The sequence below is a fragment of the Podarcis vaucheri genome (genome assembly GCF_965113315.1).
Source record: "Podarcis vaucheri genome assembly, chromosome: 15".
Lineage (NCBI taxonomy): Eukaryota > Metazoa > Chordata > Lepidosauria > Squamata > Lacertidae > Podarcis > Podarcis vaucheri.
In genome coordinates, this window is record NC_138753.1 from 43800035 (window position 1) to 43823782 (window position 23748).

Sequence of the window (23748 nt, forward strand, 5' to 3'; positions counted from 1 at the left end):
AAACGTGACTCCAACAATGTTTGATTCTGACCTGGCTAAGGTTCTGCAATGCTCTGAAACATGAAGAACTGCCATTTTTTCCAGGGTAAACCACATTGAAAAGCTATTAAACCCAATTAATCATCTCCGGTAGTAGAAGGAGGGGATCTGTTGTAATAGCTTTTCAGCATGTGACTGTTTTAAAGCTTCTCCTTTCAGGAGAGCAGGACATAATAGCACGCAGCATGTGTGGAAGGCGCAGATATGAAGGGGTTCCTGCATGGCCCTGTTAAGTGGGGCTCTCAAAACCGGAAAGATTGTACCTTTCAGGGTACCAGCAGGTGTACACCAACCGTCCCAACCTGGTGCCTTCCAGCTTTTTTGAACTACAGCCGCCATCACCCCCAGCCAACATAGCCAGCGATCAGGGATGATGGGGGTTGTAGCTATTTGGAAAACTAGGTAGAGGAATGGGGCCTACACATACAATTACACTCACCCCAAATGGCATGATCGGACCTGCTTTGGTAATGCTAACCCCATCTGAGTTTCAGCTGTTTGAATTAAGAGTGTCTCTATTTGAATTCTGAACAGAAGCCGTGCTCTTGCAAGCAACTCATGTTTGCTCTATCAGCTCAGGCCTGCAAAGCTTGTCTAACATTGCTCTTTAGGAAACATGGGTGAAGCTCCAGGTTCAGAGGCAGTATACCTCTAGATACCAGTTGCTGGAATTGGGACGCGGGTGGCGCTGTGGGTAAAACCTCAGTGCCTAGGACTTGTCGATCGTATGGTCGGCGGTTCGAATCCCCACGGCGGGGTGAGCTCCCGTCTTTCGGTCCCAGCTCCTGCCCACCTAGCAGTTCGAAAGCACTCTTAAGTGCAAGTAGATAAATAGGTACCGCTTTATAGCGGGAAGGTAAACGGTGATTCCGTGTGCTGCGCTGGTGCTGGCTCGCCAGCTGCAGCTTTGTCACGCTGGCCACGTGACCCGGAAGTGTCTTCGGACGGCGCCGGCTCACGGCCTCTAGAGCGAGATGAGCACGCAACCCTAGAGTTGGACACGACTGGCCCGTACGGGCAGGGGTACCTTTACCTTTACCTTACCAGTTGCTGGGTAACAACAATAGGAGAGAGCTGTTGCATCCATGCCCTGCTTGTGCCTTTCCTTGTTGGCCCCTGTGGGAAACAAGATCCTGGTTTAGACCTTTGGAGTGATCTGGCAGGTCAGCAAAAGCGGCAGCAGCATCCATTTATTATTATATTTATCCCCTCTTTCCTCTGTGAGGCAGGGTCGGCTGAGAGGCAGTGACCAGCCCACTGAGCTTCTTGGCCAAGTGGAGTTTTGAACTTTGGTCTCCTGGGTCTGACCCTCCAGCCACCACACCACGTTGGTTCTCCAAGAGTGCAACGCTTAGCAAAAGGCTGCTCTTCTCTTTCCCTTATCACATTTTTGCACTTGGTGCTGAAAACAGCCTCTTTCCTAGATGTCTGTTTACGAGCTGATTCTTTCCTGTGTTTTGGCGGCTGCTAGGGAGAGTAATCCTACTCTGGGAAGTCAGTGGTGGGCTTCTCTTTCTGCTGCCTGGCCTCGCTTCACGTGGAAGCTATTCTACACACATAGAATCATAGAATCATAGAATCATAGAATCATAGAGTTGGAAGAGACCACAAGGGCCATCGAGTCCAACCCCCTGCCAAGCAGGAAACACCATCAGAGCACTCCTGACATATGGTTGTCAAGCCTCTGCTTAAAGACCTCCAAAGTAGGAGACTCCACCACACTCCTTGGCAGCAAATTCCACTGTCGAACAGCTCTTACTGTCAGGAAGTTCTTCCTAATGTTTAGGTGGAATCTTCTTTCTTGTAGTTTGGATCCATTGCTCCGTGTCCGCTTCTCTGGAGCAGTAGAAAACAACCTTTCTCCCTCCTCTATGTGACATCCTTTTATATATTTGAACATGGCTATCATATCACCCCTTAACCTCCTCTTCTCCAGGCTAAACATGCCCAGCTCCCTTAGCCGTTCCTCATAAGGCATCGTTTCCAGGCCTTTGACCATTTTGGTTGCCCTCTTCTGGACACGTTCCAGTTTGTCAGTGTCCTTCTTGAATTGTGGTGCCCAGAACTGGACACAGTACTCCAGGTGTGGTCTGACCAGAGCAGAATACAGTGGCACTATTACTTCCCTTGATCTAGATGCTATACTCCTATTGATGCAGCCCAGAATTGCATTGGCTTTTTTAGCTGCCGCGTCACACTGTTGGCTCATGTCAAGTTTGTGGTCAACCAAGACTCCTAGATCCTTTTCACATGTACTGCTCTCAAGCCAGGTGTCACCCATCTTGTATTTGTGCCTCTCATTTTTTTTGCCCAAGTGCAATACTTTACATTTCTCCCTGTTAAAATTCATCTTGTTTGTTTTTGCCCAGTTCTCTAATCTGTCAAGGTCGTTTTGAAGTGTGATCCTGTCCTCTGGGGTGTTAGCCACCCCTCCCAGTTTGGTGTCATCTGCAAATTTGATCAGGATGCCCTTGAGTCCATCATCCAAGTCGTTGATAAAGATGTTGAATAAGACCGGGCCCAAGACAGAACCCTGTGGCACCCCACTAGTCACTCTTCTCCAGGATGAAGAGGAACCATTGATGAGCACCCTTTGGGTTCGGTCAGTCAGCCAGTTACAAATCCACTGAGTGGTAGCATAGTCAAGACCGCATTTTACCAGCTTCTTTACAAGAATATCATGGGGCACCTTGTCAAATGCTTTGCTGAAATCAAGGTAGGCTACATCCACTGCGTTCCCTTCATCTACCAGGCTTGTAATTCTGTCAAAAAACGAGATCAGGTTAGTCTGACATGACTTATTTTTCAGAAATCCATGCTGACTATTGGTGATCACAGCATTCCTTTCTAGGTGCACACAGACTGTTTGCTTAATGATCTGCTCCAGAATCTTCCCTGGTATTGATGTCAGACTGACTGGGCGGTAATTATTTGGGTCCTCTCTTTTCCCCTTTTTGAAAATAGGGACAACATTTGCCCTCCTCCAGTCTGCCGGGACTTCGCCTGTTCTCCAGGAATTCTCAAAGATGACTGCCAGTGGTTCTGAGATCACATCTGCCAGTTCTTTTAATACTCTTGGATGCAGTTCATCTGGCCCTGGAGACTTGAATACATCTAATCTAGCCAAATATTCTTGTACTATCTCCTTAGTTATTCTGGGCTGTGTTTCCTTTGCTGAATCATTTGCTTCAAATTCTTCAGGTCGGGCATTGTCTTCTTTATCGGAGAAGACTGAGGCAAAGAAGGCATTGAGGAGTTCAGCCCTTTCTGTGTCCCCTGTTTGCATTTCACCATCTTCTCCTCTGAGTGACCCCACTGTTTCTTTGTTCTTCCTTTTGCTACGAACATACCCATAAAAGCCTTTTTTGTTGCTTTTAACCTCTCTAGCAAGCCTGAGTTCATTCTGTGCTTTAGCTTTTCTGACTTTGTGTCTACACGTGCTGGCTATTTGTTTGAATTCCTCTTTGGTGGTTTCCCCCCTTTTCCATTTTTTGTACACATCCTTTTTTAATCTTAATTCAGTTAAAAGTTCTTTAGATAGCCACCCTGGTTTCTTTAGGCACATTCCATGTTTTCGTCTCATTGGTATTGCCTGACGTTGTGCTTTTACTATCTCCGTCTTAACAAACTCCCAGCCATCATGAACTCCCTTTCCTTTTAGTATTGCTGTCCATGGGATCTCACCCAGCACTTCCCTAAGTTTTATGAAGTCGGCTTTCTTAAAGTCAAGAAATTGAGTCCTAGTATGCTTGGCTGCTACTTTCCGCTGTATAGTAAACTTCAGAAGAGCATGATCACTCGCGCCTAATGATCCTTCCACATCTACCCCACTAACCAGGTCATCAACATTGGTTAGGACCAGGTCTAAAATGGCTGTTCCTCTTGTTGCTTCTCCCACTTTCTGGACAATGAAGTTGTCTGCAAGGCCAGTGAGGAATCTGTTTGACCTTATGCTCTTGGCTGAGTTTGACGTCCAACAAATATCCGGGTAATTGAAGTCCCCCATTACTACTATCTCCCTTCCTTTTGCATGCTTGGCCATCTGTTCCAGGAAGGCATCATCTATGTCCTCCGTTTGGCTTGGGGATCTATAGTAAACTCCCACAATGAGGTCTCTGTTATTCTTCTCTCCCTGAATTTTGACCCAAATGCTCTCACTTTGGCTTTGAGGTTCTAAATCTTGGATCTCTTCACAGGTATACACACCCCTGACATATAACGCCACTCCTCCTCCTTTCTTGTCTGGTCTGTTTCTCTGAAATAGATTGTATCCCTCCATTATTACATTCCAATCGTGGGACATATCCCACCAGGTTTCAGTGATGCCTATTATGTCATATTTAGTTTGCTGTACCAAGAGCTCAAGCTCATCTTGTTTATTTCCCATGCTTTGCGCATTAGTGTACAGACATTGAAGTCCATTAATCATTCCCCCGTGTCTCTTATTTAAGGATTTTTTCCTCCCTCCACTAGGTCCGCGTGCTGTTTGCTCCATTTGGTCTATGACATTTGGATGATCATCTTCATTAATTGATAGACTCCTACCTTCAGGAGCACTGTCTCCCTCCCCCACATTAGTCAGTTTAAAGCCCTCCTGATGAGGTTTCTGAGATTTTTGGCAAAAACATTTCTCCCAACCGTTGTGAGGTGCAGCCCATCACTTGCCAGAAGTCCATCTTCAAGAAACTGCAGTCCGTGATCTAAGAATCCAAACCGTTCCTGTTTACACCATTTGCGAAGCCAGCTGTTCACTTCCACTATTTTCCCCTCTCTCCCTGGGCCACGTCGTTCAACTGGGAGGACAGACGAGATGACAATTTGTGCATTTAGTTGCTTCAATTTCCTGCCGAGAGCCTCGTAGTCTCTTTTGATCTTCTGGAGGCTATTGCTTGCAGTGTCATTGGTTCCCACATGAACCAAGAGGAAGGGGTATTCGTCAGTGGGTTTTATGATTCCTTGCAGTCGTTCAGTTACATCTTGGATCTTAGCCCCGGGGAGACAGCACACTTCCCGAGACATCTTGTCAGGCCCACAGATCACTGCTTCTGTTCCCCTCAGTAGGGAATCCCCTATCACCACTACACGCCTCCTCTTGGGTTTGGTCGGGGTTCTTCCGTGAGCTGTCCGTTCCAAGGTCGCCTGCACATTCCCTGAGGACTGACTTTGCTGCTCGTCTTCATATACCTGATCGACTGTAATGAGGGAGAGATCCTCAAATGGAGTCTGCTCTTCGTCTTCCATGCTAGGGGAGAGGACCTCAAAGCGATTGTGTATTTCTAAACAATCAGAGTGAACCCTGGGCCTCCTACTTCTTTGAGTCACGTTTCTCCATATATCTGGCTCCTGTGTTGGTGAACTAGCCTCCTTCTCAGGGGAGTCCCCTGTCTCCTCCCTGGTGGAGACGGTGTGCTCTGTTGCTTCCAAGAAGAGCTCCAGCTCTCTAATTCTTTGGAGCGTAGCTACACGTTCCTCCAGTTGCTGGACTTTGTCTTTTAAAAGGGCAATCAACATGCAATTGCTGCAGGTAAAGCTGCCTGCAACCTTTGGCAAGATGGCAAACATTGCGCAGGAATCGCAGGCGACTGCAGCTGTTCCCTCCCCTTCCATCTTGAGATCGTGTCGTTGGGGGTGGCTACAGAGGTCCTCCATCATAAAAAGCTTGAGGACAGGACAAATAACTTCCCCCCCACACACAAAAAAAACCCTAGGTCTCCCCCAACAAACGTTTGAGACTAGCTCCCCTAAATCTAAAAGATGGGTATAACTGCGCGCGCCGCTAGGCGCGCGCCGCTGCCCTTCAGACTCTGATAAGCTCCTCCCACAGCTAATCCCCTGCCTCAACAGAAACCCTGCCCCCTCTGACCTTTACACAGGGAAAACAGCTAACCAGCCACAAAGAAACACACACACACAAGAAAACCCTTTTTGCTCCTTCTTCAACTGCTGCCCTTCAGACTCTGATAAGCTCCTCCCACAGCTAATCCCCTGCCTCAACAGAAACCCTGCCCCCTCTGACCTTTACACAGGGAAAACAGCTAACCAGCCACAAAGAAACACACACACACACACAAGAAAACCCTTTTTGCTCCTTCTTCAACTGCTGCCCTTCAGACTCTGATAAGCTCCTCCCACAGCTAATCCCCTGCCTCAACAGAAACCCTGCCCCCTCTGACCTTTACACAGGGAAAACAGCTAACCAGCCACAAAGAAACACACACACACAAGAAAACCCTTTTTGCTCCTTCTTCAACTGCTGCCCTTCAGACTCTGATAAGCTCCTCCCACAGCTAATCCCCTGCCTCAACAGAAACCCTGCCCCCTCTGACCTTTACACAGGGAAAACAGCTAACCAGCCACAAAGAAACACACACACACAAGAAAACCCTTTTTGCTCCTTCTTCAACTGCTGCCCTTCAGACTCTGATAAGCTCCTCCCACAGCTAATCCCCTGCCTCAACAGAAACCCTGCCCCCTCTGACCTTTACACAGGGAAAACAGCTAACCAGCCACAAAGAAACACACACACACAAGAAAACCCTTTTTGCTCCTTCTTCAACTGCTGCCCTTCAGACTCTGATAAGCTCCTCCCACAGCTAATCCCCTGCCTCAACAGAAACCCTGCCCCCTCTGACCTTTACACAGGGAAAACAGCTAACCAGCCACAAAGAAACACACACACACACACAAGAAAACCCTTTTTGCTCCTTCTTCAACTGCTGCCCTTCAGACTCTGATAAGCTCCTCCCACAGCTAATCCCCTGCCTCAACAGAAACCCTGCCCCCTCTGACCTTTACACAGGGAAAACAGCTAACCAGCCACAAAGAAACACACACACACAAGAAAACCCTTTTTGCTCCTTCTTCAACTGCTGCCCTTCAGACTCTGATAAGCTCCTCCCACAGCTAATCCCCTGCCTCAACAGAAACCCTGCCCCCTCTGACCTTTACACAGGGAAAACAGCTAACCAGCCACAAAGAAACACACACACACACACAAGAAAACCCTTTTTGCTCCTTCTTCAACTGCTGCCCTTCAGACTCTGATAAGCTCCTCCCACAGCTAATCCCCTGCCTCAACAGAAACCCTGCCCCCTCTGACCTTTACACAGGGAAAACAGCTAACCAGCCACAAAGAAACACACACACACACATGGCCCTTCCGACCGCTTCACGTGCCGGTTGCAAGGATGACAAAAGAAATTGGCAGCGAGTGAACCACCCGGCTCAGTTTGAGGCCAAGAAGCCAGGCTCACGTTTCTGCCTTGTCTTTTTAAGACCCTCCCTGGCTGAATCAGATGGTCTTGAGATGCTCTGAGCATGTCCCTGTGGTTTCAACCCCCTGCCCCCCACCCCCAGCATAAACTGTTGGCCGGGGAGGAAAATGATGCGCAGGCAGGGGGTGGCAGGCCACTCTCCCTAAAAGTGGAGAGGGGAGAATCTCATCTGGGTCTTTTTGGTGGTCCTGTGGTTAAAACCAGACATTCAGTAATGGAAATACTCCGTACATGACATCATTTCAGGAGCCTTGTGAGGGGGATATTCTCTCTATTGTGAACAGTGGGCCACAGTATTTATTTATTTATTTGAGGATCTGCCACTTCCTTCTTTTTTTATTAAACATGGTACAGAAGGAGACACAGAAAGAAGGAATGAAAGAGAGAGAGTGACCCAACTCACAGTTTAAAGGAACTGTTTGCTTATATCATCACTGGTTACTGCTGTTTTTTACATCTCTACCCCACCCTTCCTCCCAGAGGAGCCCAGGACTACAAACAGAGAGTAATACAATTTAAAATGAAATGAAAATACTTCAAGCATAGGAAAACTTTAAGAGCATTTTAAAACAGCAACACAGCTAATAATCTCAAGGCTGCTGGGGTCTCTCTCAGCCAACAAATGCCTGGGTGAACAGGAGTGTTTTAAAATTCGTCCTGAATGTTAATAAATGGGAGCCGCTGTCACGAAGGCCCTGCCACACATCAGCACCAAGCAGGCAGCGCAGGTTGTTAAACAAATCAAAATCCTCCACATCAGTTCTTTTTGGGAGGGCAGGAATGAAGACGAAGCAGATGTGCTCAGTGGATCCAGCATTTTATCATATATGCTAACAGCAAACCCAGTTCTCTAGGTCAGTGTTTTTCAACCACTGTTCCACGGCACACTAGTGTGCCGCGAGATGTTGCCTGGTGTGCCGTGGGAAAAATTGAAAAATTCGAAAGATTTTTTTTTTTTAAAAAAAAGTCAAATTTTCGCCCACTAAGCGGGCGCTGGACTGTGTCCACCCTATTTTCCATCCATCCTGGGTGGGGATCAGATCGGATGGGATCGGATGAGAGCGGACAGGCGGTCCGCTCTCATCCGATTCCCTATAGAGAGCAGCGGGGCTCTGACATCTCCCTCTCCGCACACAGTGGTGGTGTGCCTCGTGATTTTTTTCATGAAACAAGTGTGCCTTTGCCCAAAAAAGGTTGAAAAACACTGCTCTAGGTGTTTTTCTTTTAGTCGCCAAAATGGCATCACCCACAAAAAGATGGAGGCTATTGGTAACCTCAGAGGAGCCCCAACTTTTGCAGAAATACAAAAACAAAAAAACAAACCACACACAACTTCATTGGGGGGAAAAACCTTCTGTTGGACTGAACAGCCCCCAAAACAGGCCAATGAAGGTTAAGCATGTTCAGTCATTACAGAAAGTTAACTGACTATTGTGGGGAAAAACAACAACAAAAATCAGGAAAGGGAACAGAGTATCCTGAATGAAACTCATCCTTTTGATTCATTGATTAAACATCTTGTACTTAATTCAAACCTTGAGCCCAATTAACAGTGTTATTTAATTAACAGAGTTAAGTGTTTAAGTTATTGAGGGTTTTGTGTTTATATTCCACTGTACATTTGTTCCTCACATTTCTTAGATTTCTTACCTACCACTTCACCATAACGTCCCAGGGTGGGTTACCCAGCCGTGTCAAAATGCAATATTGCAATCAGTTAAGACTATTTCTCCTTCAACTTTTAGCTGGCTGCTGGCTTTGGCTGGCCTGGAGAGTTCCCTTGCCCTTTTCCTGAAGCTCAGTGTGAGCCCTGGGAAATTCCCCTTGTTTGGAAGATTCCCCTGCCGTTCTCCAGACACAGGAGGAGGGCAGGGGAACTGACTGATCTTGTGGTGAGTCTCTCTAGTGGCTGCGAAAGCAGTGGGATGACTCTCTTTCCCAGGCATCTGAGGTTCAGCACAAGCCACAGAATCATAGAACTGTAGAGTTGGAAGGGTACCCAAGGGTCATCTAGTCCAACCCCTTGCAATACAGGAATCTCAACAATGCAGGTCAACCAACCTCTGCTTCAAAACCTCCAAGGAAGGAGAGTCCACCACCTCCTGAGGGAGTCCATTCCGCTGGAACAGCTCTTACTGTCAGAAAGGTCTTCCTGATGTTTAGTCGGAATCTCCTTTATTTTCACCTGAAGCCATTATTTCGAGTCCTGGCCTCCAGAGCAGGAGAAAACAAGTTGCTCCATCTTCCATGTGACAACCCTTTAGATATTTGAAGATGGCCACATATCTCCTCTCAGTCTCTTCTTTTCCAGGCTAAACATCCACAGCTCCTTGAACTGTTCCACATAAGCTTAGGTTTCCAGAGCCTTGGTTGTCTTCCTCTGCACATGTTCCAGCATGCTAATATGCTGATAAAATTGTGGTGCTCAGAACTGGACGCAGTACTCCCAAGTGCAGAACAGAGTGGGAGTATTCCCTTGAACACTATACTTCTGTTGATGCAGCCTAGAATAGTTTTTTTGTTGTTGCATCACACTGTTGACTCATGTTAAACTTATGGTCTATTAAGACCCCTTGATCCTTTTCACATGTAATCTAGGTGTCCCCCATTTTATGCTTGTGCAGCTGGTTCTTCCTGCCTAAGTATAGAACCTTACATTTCTCCCAATTGAAATTCATTTTGTTAGTTTTGGCTCAATTCTCCAATCTGTTAAGGTCATCTTGAATCCTGATTCTATCTTCTGCAACATCAGCTACTCCTCCCACTTTGGTGTAATCTGCTAATTTGATAAGCCCCTCCTCAATACCTTCATCCAAGTCATTTATAAAGATGTTGAACAACAATGGGCCCAAGACAGAACCCTGTGGCACCCCACTTGCCACATTTTTCTAGGATGATGAGGAGTCGTTAGTGAGCACTCATTGGGTTCAATTAGTCAGTCAGCTACAAATCCACCTAAGTTACCTTGTCCAGCCCACATTTTACGAGCTTATCCGCAAAAAGATCATAGGGGATTTTGTCAAAAGCCTTACTGAAATCAAGATACATTGTGTCCATAGCATTCCCCGATCCACCAATCTCTCCCCACCGGAGAAACTGAGCACATAAAAATGCAAAATATATGATGAATTATTAGATTTGTATAAATTGCAGATCAGATTTTTCAAAAAATAAATAATTCCAGATATATCATTTATTTCAGTGTTGTTGATCTACCAGTACAGAACATAAACAAATATCCCATCATCTATACAAGGGTTTGGTCCCCAAAGAGGTGAAATGTTATACAGTATGGGTGACAGAGAGTCCCTTCCTTTCCATCTTAGCATATCTGGAACCACGGGAGCCAAGGAATCTGGGCTAAAGAGTGTTTCAGATTATAAATTCTTTTAAAAAAGGAAATGTGTTGTGGGTTGGACCTACCAAAGTCATACCTTTTCCCAAAGACTTATTTCTATTCAATGGAACTTCTCTCTCTCCTCTTCTTTGTCCTCTTCATGACCCCCCCCCCAATAGTTTCTGGAGGGGTGGGGGGAAACCAGAGCAGATTTGCGGCATGTGGAGTGTGGGGTGAGGAGGAGAGGGAGTCCTTTTGCAGAGGCAGACGTCCTTGTGCTGAGGAGGTGACACTGCTGGATATAACTCTGTGTTTTTATTGCCCCTTTGCCTGTCTTATACCTGCAATGACACATTCACAGAAGTCCCCATCCAATGCTGCAGACAGGGAGGGAGGGAGATGCATGTGTGAACTAGCCCTCAGGGAGAAGTCAGGAAGCCACTTACGCGTTACCAAAAACTAAGACAACATGGGCCATGGCTCTTGCAGAGTTTAAGGGAATCCAATGCAACAGCTGCACTAGCGGAATCCATTGCTTAACCATCTTTAGCAGCTGGCATCCTCCTCACAGCCCATTTTTTTCCTTCCAGCAAACCAGCCCAGCTGCCTCCTGATCCTCTCTCTACTAAACTCAGCTGATAAAGGACTTGGCTTCTGGGGGGACCACAGTTTCCCAAAATGGAAAGGTTCCTAGATTTCAGCCCAAACCACTCTTTGCTCACATTGCTGCTCCTTGCATGCCTGAGCCACCTGACCTGGGCCCAATATGAACATTGGCCGCATTACCCTGAGCAACAGCCTCCGCAGCAGCTGCCTCCCCTGCCAGCCGACGTCCCTCGTATCCAGCTGCGGTTGGCAGGGCAGAAGAGGAAGCACAACGAAGGGCGGGTGGAAGTCTTCTACAACGGAGAGTGGGGCACCGTGTGTGACGACGACTTCAGCATCCACGCTGCGCACGTGGTCTGTCGGCAGCTGGGCTACGTGGAAGCCGTGTCCTGGAGCCCTGCTTCTAAGTATGGCAAGGGGGAAGGTAAGACTTTTCCTTGTTCCTGTGCATGAAGAGCATTTGCTTTCTCCTGCCTTCTGCTAGCAATTAGCCCAGAGGCAAGGAACCTTTTTCATACACATTTTCTTAGGGGTCTACATAGCAGTGGTGGGCAGAGCAATGGATATGACTCTTAGCCTTTGTAGAGCAGGTTACACTGCAGGCACACAAAAGCCAGAGGTTTCTACCCACACATCCCCACCAGCACCACACCTCCATCTGCACAAGCAAGAGGCTTTATCTACAGTTCAAGGCTGCATTCCATCCAGACAAAAGTACTTGTGGGGGTGGAGCAGGGAGCATCCTGGACAGGGGGGTGTCCTATGGAGAACCCCAAGAACTGGATAGAGAGCAACTCCTGCAGCCAAGCAGGTGCCAAACGTCTTGCTCTGATTTCCATTGGGCCACATCAGCGAGACTCAGAGGGGGGTCATGTTGTCTGGCCAGCCCAGGACCTCCATATGCACTGCCCAAGCTTGCGTCCTGACTTGGGTGCTGCTAAAGCAGTGGTTTGACTTCACCCCTGGAGGCACACTCCATTGTCTCTCAAGACAGATGGGTGCCAACAACAACAATTAATGAAGAAGAAACAGAAACTTCAGCAAACCTTCCCTTTTTGAGAAACCTCTTATAGCCGCCCTCCTCTGTGTAAGGCAATCTGAGAGAACTATGTCTCAGACATAATCCAGGTCTCCGTTAGTGGCTCTGATTTGGCTTGCCAATGACAAGCATCAACTGGTTGCACTGCTGTCAACAGCAACAAACCAACCACTAGGCCATTGTGTTTAATCACTGGGTTTGCACCACTTTCCAGTGAAAATAGAGCTGAGGATGGGTCAGACTTCAATTCCTGGACCATGATGGAAAAGATGGTGTCAAAAACATTTCCCCAGAAATTTTGCACTGTACTGTGGGCTCAGCATTCATGAAAAAAGGAATAATTCCTAACCCTTTCCAACACAGTGTGGATAAAATCTTGTTTATTTGTTTGGATGACACAAGATTAGATTGGGATGAGCCTTCCCTTCCAGATCAGCAGATTATATAAGCAAACCATTCGCACTTTTTGCTTTGGCTAGGGGTCTCAAAAGATGGGCATGTCTGGGGCCTCTCTGGGCCTCTGAGAGAGCCTCATTTGCATCATTATCATGCCCATCAACCCCCCACCATCGCTGACCATTGGCCATGCTGGCTGGGACAGATGGGAGTTAGAGTTCCAGCAATGATCCTGTAATGCACACTGCACCTCCTGAAAATCCCATTTTGCATTTGCCCATCCTAGTCCTTGTGCATTCTTTCAGTAACTTTACTTCCTTTTGTAACATTAATGGAGAGGGGGGGTGGCAAAAATCTGCACCCATTTATTCAGAATTTTAGAGGCTGTAGCTTTCTCATAACTACTAGCTGGGATTTAACCTCCCAATGGGCCTCTACCTGTCTCAACCATAATCCTGCTTTGCCTTTCTGGCAGCTCTCCCAAGTGGAGTAAAGCTTGCAGCATTTATTCCATTTTCCAAAAGGTGACATTCCCATTTCAGAATGCTGCCATTAAATAAGCCAGAGGTATTATGATGCCTGCTTACATTTTGATCCCACCCTCCCTCCAAGTAACTTGAGGTGGTCTACACAGCCCCACCTGCCAGGGACTAGGAGTCAGGTCCCTCTCCATCAGGTGATGGAGGCAAGAGCTCTGAACCTGAAAGGGAAAGGCATGCAGGGCCAGCCCCAGAGGCACTGCTCCCAATTGACTTGTGCCCGACTACCACCCCATTGCTATCCTCTGACCCGACTGTAGAAGGCCTGTACTTCCTATGCTCTGTTGAAGTAGGAGATTACTAGAGAGGGATGGAACCTTTTAATTAGAGCGGCATTGTGCAGCACAGGTGATATCAACAATTAGGTTGCTAGCAGCCTGGTGGGCTTGCTATAAAAGGGCTGGGTTTCAGCTTGTTCATTGCTGGAGCAACTTTGGAGCTAAGTGCAGGTCTGCATCTAGCCTGAATCCTACCAGAGCCTTGTCCTACACTACCTTGCCTTGGACACTACCACCTTTTTAGTTTCTACAATGTAGGTTAGACCCTTTTGTTGCCCAAGTGGCATCCCACTTCCACTCCAGTTAGGGCTAGTAATTTAAAAATCCCTGCTGCCCCATTCAGAAACTAATTGCTGCCTATCTATCTTCCACCTTTCATGGTGCTGCCTGAAGACATACCTCACTTCACCCTGAGGTATGATAGGGCCACTGCCAGCTTAGGTTGAGAGAGACAGACCAACTGGCTTAAAGTCACCTTGTATTGTAAGCCTTATACTGAGTGGTAGTTTTAACCCAAGTCTCTCTGCTTTAAGTCCCAAACTATAGCCGCTATACCACACATCCTGATAACCCCCTCTCTGAGAGCCAGTGTGGTGTAGTGGTTAAGAGCGGTAGTCACGTAATCTGGGAAACCGGGTTCGTGTCTCCGCTCCTCCACATGCAGCTGCTGGGTGACCTTGGGCCAGTCACACTTCTGTGAAGTCTCTCAGCCCCACTCACCTCACAGAGTGTTTGTTGTGGGGGAGGAAGGGAAAGGAGAATGTTAGCCGCTTTGAGACTCCTGAAGGGGAGTGAAAGGCGGGATATCAAATCCAAACTCTTCTCCTCTTCTTCTTCTTCTTCCATTTAGATGACTCAGTCAGTGGTTAAACTGAACCCCCCTCTACAGCTGTTTATTGAGTAGTTGGTGCCTTTGGATAGATTTGAAAGCTGCTAAATATAGAAGGATGATTTTTCAGCCTGGATAATTGGAGGCTATGGACTAATCAGCAAAACTAGTGGAATTTAGTGACATTGCTGCATTGTGAAGTGATACTCTTGCAGGTTTCAATGGGAGGAACCTGTGATAAAGGTCACTTTATCCTGACCCTTGTAAACTGATACAGCACCATCAGATGATTGACACAGAAATGAAGGGGGAGTGAGGGTTTTGTTCCATGTCCAGTCATGTGCCTCTGGAAAGCCCATGAGCAGGACATGAGAACTATCACACTCTCCTGTTCATGTTCCCCAACCACTGGCATTCAGAGACATGCTGATACAGGAGGTATTATATAGCAATCTTGCCTAGCAGCAATGTATGGCCTTATCCTGCTTTGAAAGCTGTCCAGGTTGGTGGCCTTAAATATATATTGCATGGGGTCCTCAGGCCTTTTTTTGGCAGCCCTTGGCAACATTTGATGCCCCCTGCCCTGACAGCCCTTGCACTGCCCTCCCAAAGCCAGGTGAGCAAGGTACTGGGCTTTGGGAAGAAGGTATGAGGGCTCTGACAGGGTCCTAGAGTCCTCCAGGCTCCTTCTCAAAGCCTAGTTAATGCTTTGACAGCTTTGGGAAGAAGGTGGTAGAGTTCTGGGACCCTGCCAGAGCCTTGCACCTTCTTCCTTGGAGGGGCCGTCAAATTTTGGCCTTGCTCCTCCCCGCCCCCCGGGAGTTCCATCTCAAAGTACTCTTGCAGCCCACTTGTTATGAAAAGTTGGACCACCCTGATATCTTGGAAGGAGAATATATGACCACTCAGCCACAGTAATCGAAATGTGTGGCACGGTTTCACGATCTTTATTTCTCGTCTTTCCTCTGTAGGCAGAATCTGGTTGGACAATGTCCACTGTAATGGCAGAGAGGCTTCGTTGGCTGTCTGCACCTCGAACGGCTGGGGCGTATCAGACTGCAAGCACACGGAGGATGTGGGTGTGGTCTGCAGTGAAAAGAGAATCCCTGGCTTCAGGTTTGATGACTCCCTGCTCAACCAAATAGAGGTAGGCACAGCTCGGTATTGAGCAGGGCTTAGCCCCTGAAGCGTCAGCTGCTTAGACCTGTGAGAACAAGTTGCCTCCAATTCTTTTGGCAAACCATTGTTGTAGTCAGGGTGCACAGTTCTCAAATTCCATTTAGAAGAATGTTGATAAATGAACACTAAAATATGGATTAAGGTAGGATGCACCTTTAGGCCGTCTTTGCAAACTTGGGTTCTGATGCTAAAAGCAAGTCAGTGGCAGGGGAGGGGTGTATCTGTAGGCAGATTTAGGGTAGGTGTTTTCCACAGCAGGATCCCAGAATCATTATTCAGGGCTAAACCCTGGAGTAGGCAGGCGGGAGCAGCTCTATTGGTCAGAGGAGGATAGAAGGCAAGGCTCCTTCTATTTATATTACACTATACAAAATGTACAAAATACATTGTAAGTAGGGTAAATATGGATGCTTCTTCACCTGACAATGTATGAATGAAGACAGATGCCCCTCATGCCACAACCAGGTTTCGGCTTTACTGTTCTAGGGTAAGCTCTCCTCCTCAACTGACTCTTTTCTAACACATGTACCTGACTCTGATTCCAGTGAGGGTTTTCCCCTTCACCAGCTGGCTTTTATTTAAAGATACCTACAATGCTTTTATATTTAAATCAGGTTGACTAGGTGCAAAATAAGAGAGAGGGTGGAGATCACTCTGCACAGCTGGTAGGAGGGAGGTGTTCCATGATTCTCACAAGGGCTGGCCAATCAACAGCTGGATTCTCATGGAAGGAGGAACAGCCTATTGCTCCCGAGTTCAACTTAGTTTGGTGGTTTGGCCATCTTTCCCAAGGGAGTAAGTATAGATCCACTTAGTGCAAGTGAGATACGTATTACTGTACTTCACCCTAGATTTCTCCATACGCCTCTTTGGGGATGTTGTATTAGAGAAGCACCAAGCATGACTAGAATGCCTTTTGCTCTCTTCCTTGAATGTGTGGGCTTTTTGCATTCCGCCCTGGTTCTCTTGGAGATGACTCAACTTGGGGAGGTCACAGGATGTCCAAGATGGCTTGGGTAGTCACTGGCTTCCCCAGGGCCACATTTGCATTCTCAAAGCGGAGACTGGAGGAAAAGATGGATGTCTAGACAGAGGTCAGCTCTCTCTGGAATGCTTCATATATTTAATCATGCAAATCAGCTTCTCTGCCTACTGCTTTTCCATTTGCTAAGGACTGAAGTGTATGAGGTTAATTCAAGGCCATTCCGATCTACCCTGATGAATCAGTTTGCACTGACCTAACTCTTCCTAGGAACTTGAAAAATCATACTTTGGGGGTGGGAGGAAATGGGAAATAAATTATCTGCGTAGGAGGTAGAGGAGCAGAGGCCTTGGCTTGTGTATATATCAGAACATGCACAGGCTTCTGGTTGATCTGGTGCCTGTTGCATCCATACAATGTGTCTTGCATTCATGAATTGACCTGGAAACTGGTAGGAAAACTCCCTGCAGTTCACACTGTCCTATGCTTAGCTTCATCCTTGATCAGAGGCTCGAATCTTGGTATATCCTGTGCTTTTTCCTGGGGGTATTCAAAGGTATGCAGTAGCGGCATCTTTCCCACCTAATTGTTAAAAGTGTGGCACTTGCTGTAACAACTTCATGGTGAGTACCAGTACACACACACACACACACACACACACACAATATTGGGTATCTCCACTTTGGGGGAAAGAGTTCAGGTGGCAGGTCTGGGGGTATTTTTTGCCTGAGGCCCTGGAGACTCAGTTAGCCTAAGGGATGGAATTGCCTGACACCAACTTGGACTCTAAACAGATGGTGACCACTCTCACAAGCCAAGGAAAAATCACCTTCAGCCAGGGTTGGGGAACATTTTTCAGCTGAAAGGCCACATTTCCATCTGGCATGTGTTTGTGGGGCCACATGTCAGTGGTGGGCAGAAGCAGGGAGCAAAAGTGAGCAGAGCAAACAAAGGAAAATTTGAGCACTGGAGAGTAGTTTGGTCTTTACAACACTCAGTCGCTCATCTCTGTCCTCCATCCAGATAAGCAAGACACATTACAGTGGAACATTGGTTCCCAAATGCCTCCGTTGTCATATGTTTTGGTTCTCGAACACCAAAAACCCAGAAGTAAATGCTTCTATTTTCAAACATTTTTTGGAACGTGCAACTTGGCTTCCACTGAGTGCAAGAAGCTATTGCAACCAATGGGAAGCCGCACCTCGGTTTTCAAACGTTTCAGAAGTCTAATGGGCTTCCAGTACAGATTTCGTTTGAGAACTGAGGTACCACTGTATCAAAGTTCAAGGACACATTCCAACCAGGCAAAAGTATTTGGGGGGTGAAGCAGGGCCAGTGAGGGGTATGACTGGGGAAGAATCCAAAGGGCCAGATAGAGAGGAATGCTGGACCAAATTTGGCCCCTGGTCTGAAGTTCCCCATCCCTGCATCAGACCATAAGCACAGCAGGAGGACTGCAAGAGGCCTCCTGTCTCATAACGAGTATGGAAACCAATCACTGATGGCTCTTAAAACAGGGATGGGCAGTCTGTTTTATCCCGTGCCCTAGTGGTCTTTGGCCTAGTTTCATGTGGGTGACAAAAGGGTGATGGGCAGAGAAGGAAGGAAAAGGTGCTGTTGCATCCACAACTGGCTGTGGCTTTATGTACCACCAGCATGTGACCTACTACAGGTTACCCCCAAGGAAATATGGCTTGCAACAGCAAAAGGGTTCCCCGCTCCTGTCTTAAAGGTATGGTTAATACAGGAGTCGGGAGAGAAGCAAGTTGTGGAGTCATCATGATAGACATTGGATGGTAAGGTTGGGTGAAGGTTAGTCTGACTTCTTTGGATTTGGGGGTTGCCCTGGTTCTTCTGCAGGCGGTGGAGGCTGGTCCATTGGAGCACGTGGGGCACAGCCCCACTCATCTCCGCCTTTGCTTAACCAGCCCTCACTTGCCTGCCTTGCTACTTACAACCAGCCTAAGGGGTGGAATTGCCTGACACCTTCCCCCTCCTCCTTAGTCTTAGGGCTTGTCCATGCCTCCATTTGCCCCACCGTTTTCCCCTGGGGAAACCCGCAACTTACCACTGAATCAGACCAAATGGCAATTGCATTTCCCATGGATTCCATGGATTGTTCTGATTCATCAGTAAAAAGCATCTTTTCCAGGGTAAAGCTGTGGAGTAAATGCAAAACTGCTCTGAGCCATGCTTTCCAGGCATGGGACAAGCATAGCAAGGAGGGGGATTGCAACCAAACCTAAAGCAGGTGGCTGTGCCTGCCATTGGCTCAGTTTTCCTGCCTTCCATTTCCTGTCTTCCAGTTCCACTGCCTGCATCACCTGTTTCCTACTCTCTTTTTTATATATATAAATTTTTTATTAATTTTCCAAAAGTAAAAAAGAAAACAAAGCAAAAACATAAATAAACACAAAAACGACTTCCCCGTACCACCCCTTTTCTGCATTCTTGTTTCAAGATTTTTCAGCAACCCTTTCGTATTAAACTTATTTCTATTTCATAAATTTAACTTCCATAAGATATTAAAACAGCTGTAGTTCTTTATCTCTTATAACCCTGATCCTCTAATTTTCCAAATTACAACGGTTTTTAAGGTAAACTTTAAATTTGTTCCAGTCTTCATCCACCGCCTCTTTCCCCCGGTCTCGGATTCTGCCAGTCATCTCTGCCAGTCCCATATAGTCAATCACCTTCGTCTGCCATTCTTCCAACGTGGGTAAATCTTGTGTCTTCCAATACTTTGCTAGAAGGATTCTTGCTGCTGTTGTGGCATACATAAAAAATGTCCTATCCTTTGGCACCATTTGGCCCACCATACCCAGGAGAAAGGCTTCTGGCTTTTTATTAAAAGTTCTCTTCAGAACTTTTTTAATTTCATTATAGATCATTTCCCAGAAAGCCTTAATCTTCGGGCAGGTCCACCAAAGGTGATAGAAGGTTCCCTCCGTTTCATTACACTTCCAACACTTGTTATTGGGCAAATGATAAATCTTTGCTAACTTAGCCGGAGTCATGTACCACCTGTAGATCATTTTCATAATGTTTTCTCTTAAGGCATTACATGCCGTAAATTTTACACCAGTGGTCCATAACTGCTCCCAGTCAGCAAGCTCAATGTCATGCCCTATATCCTGTGCCCATTTAATCATACTAGATTTCACCGTTTCATCTTGAGTATTCCATTTCAACAGCAAGTTGTACATTCTTGACAAGTTTTTAGTATTGGGTTCTAACAGTTCTGTTTCTAGTTTTGACTTCTCCACTTGGAAGCCTTTCTTTCTGTCCTGTTTGAATACTTCATTTATCTGTCGATAATGTAGCCAATCTCTCACCTTAAACTTCAATTTCTCGAAACTCTGCAATTTTACTTTTTCACCATCTTGTTCTATCATTTCAAAATATTTAGGCCAATTAGAATCCATATTCAATTTTTTCACCTCTTTTGCCTCCATTGGTGACAGCCACCTAGGGGTTCTACTTTCAAACAAATCTTTATACCTTATCCAGACATTATACAGAGCTTTCCTTACCATATGGTTCTTAAAGCCTTTGTGCACTTTTACCTTGTCATACCATATATATGCATGCCAACCAAATCTGTTATCAAACCCTTCAAGATCCAAAATGTCTGTATTCTCGAGGAGCAGCCAGTCTTTCAACCAGCAGAACGCTGCTGATTCATAGTAAAGTCTTAAGTCCGGCAGGGCAAAACCTCCTCTATCTTTTGCGTCTGTTAATGTCTTAAATTTTATTCTTGGCTTTTTGCCCTGCCAAACAAATTTCGATATGTCTTTCTGCCACCTCTTGAAACAGTCCATCTTGTCTATTATTTGTAATGTCTGAAACAGGAATAACATTCTAGGCAATACATTCATTTTGATAACAGCAATTCTGCCTAACAAGGAAAGTTTCAGCCTTGACCATATGTCTAGATCTTTCTTAACTTCTGTCCAACATTTATCGTAATTGTCTTTAAATAAGTTCACATTTTTCGCTGTCAAGTTCACCCCCAAGTACTTCACTTTTTTTGCTATCTCCAAACCTGTTTCATTCTGAAATGTCTCTTTTTCCTCATTTGTTAAGTTTTTCTCCAGCACTTTAGTTTTTTGTTTATTCAATTTAAATCCTGCTACTTGACCAAATATCTCAATCAGTTCTAAAACTCTTTTTGTACTGGTGTTTGGCTGCTGTAGAGTCAAAACTAGGTCATCTGCAAATGCCCTCAGTTTATACTCTTTCACTCCGAGCTGAATTCCTTTAACCAACTGGTCCTTTCTAATCATATTTAACAAAACCTCCAGGACCAGTATGAAAAGTAGAGGGGAGATAGGGCATCCCTGTCGTGTTCCTTTCTCTATAGCTATCTCTTCCGTTACCACATTATTCACAATTAGCTTTGCCTTCTGCTCAGAATATATTGCACCTATACCATTTTCAAAACCTTGGCCTACCCCCATCCCTTGGAGATTCTTTTTCATAAAACTCCAGCAAATATTGTCAAAGGCTTTCTCCGCGTCCACAAAGATCAAAACCGCTTTTCTATTAATGTTCATTTCCAGCAGTTCCACAATGTCTATTATGTTCCTCACATTATCAGACATATGTCTTCCCGGGAGAAAGCCAGCTTGGTCCTTATGAATCTCACCTATCAGTACTTTCTTCAGTCTTTTTGCTAAAATGTCTGCAAATATTTTGTAATCCACAATTAGTAATGATATCGGGCGGTAGTTCTTGACCTGATTCTTTTCAGTCTCAGTTTTTGGTATAAGCGAAATAAAAGCCTCTTTCCACGTTTCAGGTGCCTTTTTCCCCTCCAATATTTCATTGCAAACTTCTTTCAATGGTTGCACTAAACATTCTTTCAAAGCTTTATAGTATCTAGCCGTCAAACCATCTGGTCCTGGAGACTTTCCCAATTGCGCTTTTTGAATGGCCTCCTCTATTTCTTGCTCTGTTATTTTCTCATTCAAAGTCCGCTTGCTCTGTTCTGAAATTTTGGGTAGTCCATGATTTTTAAGGAATTCATCTATTTCTTGTTCGTTCGCTGGCCCTTGTGTGTATAATTTCCTAAAAAAGCTTTGGAAACAATTACTTATCTCATTTGGCTTGTGGATATTCTTTCCCTCTATCTCCAAACAAGTGACTGTATTCAATTTTTGCCTCTTTTTCAATTGCCATGCAAGAAGCTTCCCACATTTGTCTGCTGACTCGAAAGTCCTTTGTCTCATTTGTTTAATTTTCCATTCTATCTCTTGATTTGTCAGTTCCATATATTGCGTCTGGTAATACTTTATTTCTCTCAAAATTTCTTGAGACTTTGGTTTAGACCTCAATTTCTTTTCTCCTTCCTTCATTTTTTCTAAAATTCTTTCTTTCCTTTCATTTTGCTTTTTCCTCTTAATTGAATTCTGTTGTATCAGGAAGCCTCGCATCACGGCTTTGCTCGCGTCCCAGATTGTTCTTTTTTCCACTTCTGTTCTCAGGTTTATCTCAAAGTAATCTTTCAATGTCTTTAGGGCCTTTTTACAGAATTGTTCGTCTCTAAATAGGGAGTCATTCATTCTCCATCTAAAGGATCCAGTTTTGTCATTTTCATTTCCATCTTTACTGCATTATGGTCGGAGCAGGTTTTTGGGCAGATTTCTACTTTCTTTATCTTTGTAGCCATCACACTAGATACCCAAATTTGGTCGATTCTTGTCCATGTCATTTTAGATTCCGAGAAAAAGGTTCCCTCTCTCTCGAGAGGGTTCTTTGTTCTCCAGATGTCAATCAAATCCATATTTTCCGTCATCTCAAAGAAAGTCTTTGGTAGTCTTCCTTCTTTAGAAATTGTCTGTCTTTGTGCCTTATCCATATTTGTGGAGACCACTCCGTTCATGTCCCCCATCAGTATTATTTTGCAGTCGAGGTAGTCCAATAGGGTTTCATGCAACTTCTTAAAAAATTCAGCCTTCCCATCATTAGGTGCATATATTACAATTATCAAATATTTTTCTCCCTGAATCTGTACTTCGATTGCCAAATATCTTCCTTCTTCATCCTTAAATTTCATTTTTGGGTCCAATTTTTCTTTTGCATAAATCACTACTCCTCTCTTTTTTACTTTGTCAGAAGATATAACTTCTTGTCCTAATCTTTTGTTCACCAACAGTTTCCTGTGTGCTCTGGTTATATGGGTTTCCTGTAGACATATCAGATCCAGTTGTTCCCTTTTCAAAATATGAAAAACTTGTCGTTTTTTTCTGGGATGGTTCAAACCGTTGCAGTTCCAACTAAGAAGTTGCAGAGACATTTTGTTTATTAGATGTTTGACCCTCCGACTGCTCCAAGCTTTTCTTCCTCTTCAGTTGGCGGTTGTGTTAATCCAAATGATAGATTTGCAATGTCTGTTAGCCCTCCTCCTTCTGGTGTTGATTCTTGTCCTCCTCTTGCCAGGCCCACCGTACCTTTCTGTAGGTCCTCTAGGTTCCTCTCCAAGAAGTTTTCTTTTTCCTGTACTGATCTTATTCTTCTTTTCTTCCCTTTGTAGTTAAAGGACAACCCCTGTGGAAATTCCCACCTGAAAGGTATAAAGTTCTTCCTCAGCAAATTGACCAAGTCTCTATAGAAAGTCCTCACTTCCAAGATGTATTTAGGGATGTCCTTAAAGATTTGGACTTGAGTGTTTCCAATTACCAAAGCTTTTTGATAATGAAGGTTCAGTATCTTGTCTCTTTGGTTCTGAAGGTGATCAGACAATCCCTTGGCTTCGCACTTTGCTTTCTACCAAGTCTGAAAGCAGTTGTTATCTCTACTTCATCCTCCTCCAGATCTCCTTGCCAATTTTCCAAAATTGCCTCTGTGAGAAATTCCGTCAGGTTGTCCTTTTCATTCTCTGGAACCTGTCTTAATTTCAGATTCCGTTCTTTCCGTTGTAGCTCCAGTAAGGAGAGGGCCGCTTCATGCTCATTCACCTTTTTCTCTATCGGTGCAAGTTTTTCCTATGTCTCCCCGGCAATAGATGTTGCACTCTCTGCAATTTTCTTAGTTTCTGTAGATTCCTGAATCAGTCTATTTATGGATTCTGTATTAGTTGCCACTGACGTGGTGTTCAAGTCCAGTCTTGCTGTGAGTTCTGTCAATTTCTTTGAATTTTCTGTAGATTGCTTTGTTAAGGCCTCTAGGGATTGATTTATTTTAAGCAGTGCCTGTGTCATAGATTCCATTGATGCTGCTGTCGCACTTTCCGATGCAGGCACTGTATT

General features: G+C 45.4%; 1 protein-coding gene across 1 annotated transcript in view; it reads left to right on the forward strand.

Moving 5' to 3' along the window:
* The window catches only part of LOXL2 (lysyl oxidase like 2), a 102132-nt gene that overhangs the window by 5624 nt on the left and 72760 nt on the right, over positions 1-23748 (forward strand). The window contains exons 2-3 of the mRNA XM_082200410.1: positions 11241-11680; positions 15309-15484. Of these exons, the coding sequence (XP_082056536.1) occupies positions 11329-11680; positions 15309-15484 (528 nt within the window). The 5' untranslated portion in view covers positions 11241-11328. The remainder of the gene's footprint in view (positions 1-11240; positions 11681-15308; positions 15485-23748) is intronic.